This window comes from Ooceraea biroi, chromosome 7 (assembly GCF_003672135.1).
Source record: "Ooceraea biroi isolate clonal line C1 chromosome 7, Obir_v5.4, whole genome shotgun sequence".
Taxonomy (NCBI): Eukaryota; Metazoa; Arthropoda; class Insecta; order Hymenoptera; family Formicidae; genus Ooceraea; species Ooceraea biroi.
The window spans coordinates 4,703,621-4,709,829 of NC_039512.1; the positions used below are offsets into that span (position 1 = coordinate 4,703,621).

At 28.3% G+C, this 6,209-nt stretch overlaps 1 protein-coding gene across 1 annotated transcript; it reads right to left on the reverse strand.

Moving 5' to 3' along the window:
• Window positions 1-91: 91 nt before the first annotated feature.
• LOC105277525 lies at window positions 92-4,782 on the reverse strand. The gene is made up of 8 exons (XM_011335920.3): window positions 4,471-4,782; window positions 3,936-4,138; window positions 3,673-3,823; window positions 3,464-3,552; window positions 3,279-3,384; window positions 2,876-3,006; window positions 2,412-2,707; window positions 92-2,020 (listed from the first exon to the last, which is right to left on the reverse strand). Exons 1-8 carry the CDS (start codon window positions 4,547-4,549, stop codon window positions 1,882-1,884), a joined length of 1,194 nt encoding a protein of 397 aa, XP_011334222.1. The 5' UTR covers window positions 4,550-4,782; the 3' UTR covers window positions 92-1,881.
• Window positions 4,783-6,209: the final 1,427 nt, after the last annotated feature.

The window sequence follows — 6,209 nt, forward strand, 5'->3', positions numbered from 1 at the left end:
TATATCAATGTTTTTCGTGTAATAGCTATTATTATGATAAGCTGTATAATATTTTTATTTTTGACGTATATTTTAGAAAAATAAATGCAAATTATATGTATTGTTGATTTATTAGTCACAATACAGACATTCTCATTAATACACATTAGTATAATTATATTCTACCGATTAATAAGTTTTAATTTCGACGCTCATCTATTGATTTATTAGATATATATTTGAATAAATACATTATTGTCATTTACAAAAAGCATAACCATATATACGTATTTTATGAATTATACGCACTTTCAAAATTACTTCTGTTATAATACTTTGGAACATTTTCTATAATTGCGATCGCAATGTATTAAATTGCACGTCTAGATAAATTTATTAATATAATAATAATGTATAAATACTTTTTCTTGAAAAGAGAAGCTAAACCTCGCGCATTCATTCCTAAACTATTTCAGTGTGAACTAAAAATGCAATATTTTCGTTTTCTTAGAGAATATAAATTAGACATTTCGTTTTCTAAATTATAGGGGCTCTTGAATATTCCTCTCTCTTTATCTCTCTCTCTCTCTCTCGCCCTTAAATCTTAATCAAACAATTGATTTAAAAAATCAATCTTACTTTATACATTTTTTATAATTAATACTTGGCATTAATTTAATATAACTATGTTTAAACAATTTAATTAAATTAAATTTAATTAAATCAAAAGTTAAATGACTATCATTTAATCGTTTGAAATATAACTATATTACTTAAAACATACTGTAATAAATAAATAATTTCTACACATATACGCAGAGATACGTTGCCTAATCTTCCTACAAACACCTATTAAATTTTATATACTCATGTGTACTATTTATTATAAAAGTGTAACCATTAAATTTCGTCTAATCGCATCTCACAGAATACAATTGTTCTCTCTTAATGTAGATTAAAAATTGAATTTTTGTTAAACTAATGTCGATGGAAACTATTTAAGAACCATTATGGTAGCTTTTAATCCTTCGTATACTTGTTGACTTTTAAAATTAATTAAAACTTTTAAATTATGTTAGTGAAACGTTTGAGACTATTATGAAGTATTAAGTAATCGATTATAACTGACAAAGATTATATTATACAAAAGCAGCTTTTTAAACAATAGCAGAAAAGCGATTAGGATTTGCTCGTTTACTGAAAAAGATCGAAGTACTCGAAAAGGTATCAGTGTCATTTTTAAATTACCCGCAATTAATTATAAGAATGCACAATACTTTTTCGATTAAGCACGAACGTTTCATTGTCCATTAATCCTCTCCAATATTGTCTAACAAACTGTAATCACAAACTGTAATTACTGTAATTTCAAACTGAGCAAGTATATATTTATAATCTGAGCTATTTTAATAAATCACAAACTGTAATTACTGTAATTTCAAACTGAGCAAGTATATATTTATAATCTGAGCTATTTTAATAAATCACAAACTGTAATTACTGTAATTTCAAACTGAGCAAGTATATATTTATAATCTGAGCTTAATAAATCGCAAATAAAAAACAGTTCTTTTTTAGTTTCTTTTTCGACAGATTTGAAGCTTACATCCATTTGTATTCGTGATACGCGAATAGATGATTTTCTAGTGGCCTCGCAAATTATTTCGAGATATAAATAATAAATAATGAAATCAAGTATGGTACATATGAACATGAAAGCATAGATTAAAATTGGTTACCGTATCGCATACCTAGTCGCGGAAGAAACAGGACGGCACACCACGAAAGTGCCTCGAAAAAGCGTTCTCCGTCACAAATGACGAATAAGCCACTTTGTGGTATACCATCCAGCTCCTTTCTCTATTTGCGCTCTATATTCTATAACAGAAGATCCCTATTAGCTCATTGCATCGACGATGAGTTGGGACTTCTGCAGCGCTCCACGTCTTCTTCCTCGCAGATGAGATTCATAGCTCGTTTCCGTCCTTTGTTATTCCACAACACATAAGAATGTCTGGTACCAGATACTCTACGTGCTTGACTGAAAATAATTTATAAATTATTAGTTTTTATGTACATTACGTTAGATGCGTATACGATATATGACGATTTTATATTAAATTATTATTTATATTGTTATGTACAACAAGACAAATAAGTGTCGCAAAACTTTAGTGGATTAAATTACTCAAATCAAACTTACTCAAATTGCAGTAAAAGTAATGTTTACTTAAAATATCATAGAACAGGATCGAAAGATCCTTTACTTTATAGAAATTTAAATTATAAGGAATCGTTCATTTGTTAATACTTATAACTTTGACGTCTTGTGAGATTTTTATTGAAAGATATTAATCTCAAACTGGCAAATGAATTCATGTGTGAAGAAAGATCAAAGTGAATCTGGGAACTGCATTATTTGATGTACTTACGTTTGGAACCAATCGTATTCTGTGGTGTATGTTTCATTGCAAAAGCTTTCGAACAAATCTACTACTGGATAGCTCTCGAAAGATGGATCCCTCCTAGATGCATCGTCGGCTAGAGATCTGATCCAATTGTTGAAACTGAATAGGGCTAGACTTTGACTTTTATGGGCACAAATGGCCACATTAGCCAAGGGCGGGATCGTGCAGATAGTGATGGCTGAGTTTGAGAGATGAAATTTGGACCGAAGGACTTGCAAGAGTTCCGTCATATCGTTTATCATCTCGTCGCATGTGGCATTCTGAAAGTTACCAATGTTTAATAAAAATCTGATAAAATTGCGTCTTTTATGTGCAAATAAATAATAAATATAAATAAGTAATAAACTTTCTCCTCAGAGCTTTTGTATATAATCTTCATCTAAGATTTATGTAACAAATTTGTGCACAAGAAAATTAAATTTACTTACGTTGTAAATATCAGCTGAACCAAGCAAAATCATAACACGATTGGAAATGGTACTAATTTTCCTCAAAGCGCGAGTACAATCGCTTATAGTCTGCCCGGAAACACATAAGCCACAATGCAGTGCTAAACTATCTATAAAATGTAATATGAACTTAAGTTATATAAAAAATAATTTTGGTTTATCTTATAATTTTTTCTCTCCCGCCTGATGCAAATATATCAGAAGTTAAGCTTTGTATTATTATGACTTTACAAAGCAGGATTAATATTAATAATAATTTTAATTAAATGTGAAATATAGTTATAGTTTTTATATTTTTTAAAAGAATTACGACAGAATAACACGGATTTTTTCATAAAAATGGTACTTGCTGAAAATTTTATAAAGAAAATTTATACTGTACCTCTGTACCTCCAAATGGGAAGATAAAGATTTCGTATCGCAAGTTGCAAGAAAAAGTCATCACCAATTAATTGTTGACCATTTGCGATAGGTTCATATATATTATTCTGGAAAATATTACACAGTTAAACGTTAATCTTTTAAGACAGTGTCCAAAATTTTATTCGAATTAAATATTATATTTACCTCTCTTTTTACATCATTCGTTTCTATAACTATTGGATGATGATTTTCTTCATCTTTGTCAAACGAATTGTTATTCCACCAAACATTCTCTAAAATATATAATGAATTTTGATTTTTAGAATATAAAATTAATTATATACACAAGCAACAGTTTTAAATATGAATAAACATATGAGGAAATATAAAAACAGAAATATAAAATATATTACCATTGTTAAAGTTTTGTTTACGACGTTGATTAAGATTTTGAGTTCGTTTATTGGCACGATTGTAATTATATAGTGTCCTGTTGTTTTGCCTACGTTCATCCCTGTATTCGAAACTGTTTCTACGGCGCATAAATTGTTTATAATATTTATCCTGAAACAATATATCGCGATTATCATTAATTTTTCTAATATACAGTATCGTTACACGCATCTATATACGTATGCGTGCGTAAAATCAAAATTGCCATCATAAGTGAACATACTCTTGTTTGTGAATAATCGACTCTTTGCTTGCATATGAGTTTGTTAAGATGGGAAATTTTCGAGTCCTTTATCGTTAATGTCTGTTCGCCAAATTTGTTCCAAGTTGTCTCCAAACCATTTATAGTTCGCAAAAGTGCGCGAAGATTCGAGAATCCCAATCTACGATATGGGATAGGTTCTCCAACGAGATTTTGAAACTCATCTGCGTAAGCAATTTTTAACTTAGATTTACGTTTTCAATAGGCATAATGAGCTTTTAATCTGCGACTAATTTTTCGTAAAAATTGAATATCGTAAAAGACTTTTTTATTTGATTATATAAAATTATGATATAATATGTAATAGTCATGTAAATCATATAGAATTTTAAATAATAAGAAATTTTTAATAATAATGTTATTATAATATATATCATATACTGTTTATTCAAAAATTGATTTGTTATATGAAATTAATCTGAATTATCTTTATTTATCAGTTATAAACATTTACAAATTCTAAGCAAAAGTAATTGCAAAAAGTAACGACACTTACCATTTAGATCCTCGATTGATACACCGCCTTTTTTCGAGATTATACATGATTTTATCAGTGCTACTGTTTCTTCCATCATTCAATATTTCAACAACAATTAATCTTTACACAATTTTTAGTTTAATTTTCTTGGATAATTAGCACGTTTTATTTAATTAATTAATTAATACACGGGAATTACGTTGTTCAGAATAAGTCACTAATTTGATATTTATATAAATTCTGCAGTCCTGCTGCTGTGATCACTGTTTGCTAGTCTTTGCTAGCGGACGTCCGCACTCGCAAACGGCATACCGAAGAGTGAACAGTATCATCACATAACGTTATCCATTCGCATTCGTCCTTGCCCTGTTCTGGAAAATTCCGGCAATTTGTAAACTCGGCTCGGCTCTAATACGTCAGCGTCTCGAGTACAAGCTATATAGAAAAAGTATTGATATATACACTTGAAAAAAAGAACGTATACAATGTCTGAACGAACGTAGTGTGAAATCTAATGTTCGTAATATTTGTCACGGCAATCGTAACGATATTCTATTTACCTTGATAATTTCAAATATTCTAGAAAGTCAGATATTAATGGATACACTAACGCGAGCCTAATAAGAGAGCTTTGATATAATATTAAGCTTTATAATTTTGTCATTTAAATTAAAATTGTCTCCTGGAATTCTGTTTCTCATTCAATAATAAAGCGCTGGCTCTCAAATTTCACGATTTAATTTAAAATCCGTCAATTTAAAATCGATGTTTCTTTAATGAGAATGCCGTAGAAATTATTGAAGAGGATTTAGAAATCATGCATCTTATAAGTTTCTAATCTTTAATATTAATATCTTTTTTATTAATTCCTAAATACAGACTCAGTCGGCGGTTATTTTATTTGAAATAAATAATAATTTATTACGTAAAACTGAATTTTGAAAGCTTTTCATATTCTGAAAAATTTGTAATTAGTAATTAATTGAAAAATTATAAAAATGTATGTGTTGAATTTATATATATAGGATTGAACACAATTATGTATGATACACGAGAAAGATAGCTCTCGGTAAATCTGAAAACCCCTAAATCGAATGATAAAGCTATTCTAAGTTTTACAGTTGAGCCGCAAGATGGCCATACTTGAAACAAAAGCATGAAATATAGAAATAAATTATTTTATCCCCACGCATGTTCACTATTTTCTAATTTTTTAACCATATATATTCAGTACTTGCTACAACTATATTAAAAATAATAATTATAATACTTATCATTTTTAATAATTATGACACATATACATATAATACATTTGTTTCATTAATAGCGCATTTTATATATAAAAATTTTTCCAAGTTTCTCGTTTCGTTTTCTTGCTAAAACAAATATACATTTATTTTAGCGTATACGTATATCTAATTTAAATATAAAAAATGCAAAACTTTATCTAGAAATATTTTATTAGCATTATAGAAATACTATTAAAAATCAGTTTTAATAACAGTTTCAAAGCAATGTATAAATAAATATTTGCATATTAAATAAAATAGTTGCAGAATAAAAAACATTCGTTTACATATTAATAAAATATAAACATTAACATCTTATCACTTATTAAAACAGCAATACATTGCTCAAATTAATACAGGAAATAATACATTTCTTTATATACCATATATACAGGGTGTCCCAGAATTGTGTATGAAGCGCTCGTGAGCGGGTAGAACGCATCGAACTGAGAAGAAAAGTCCTTTACC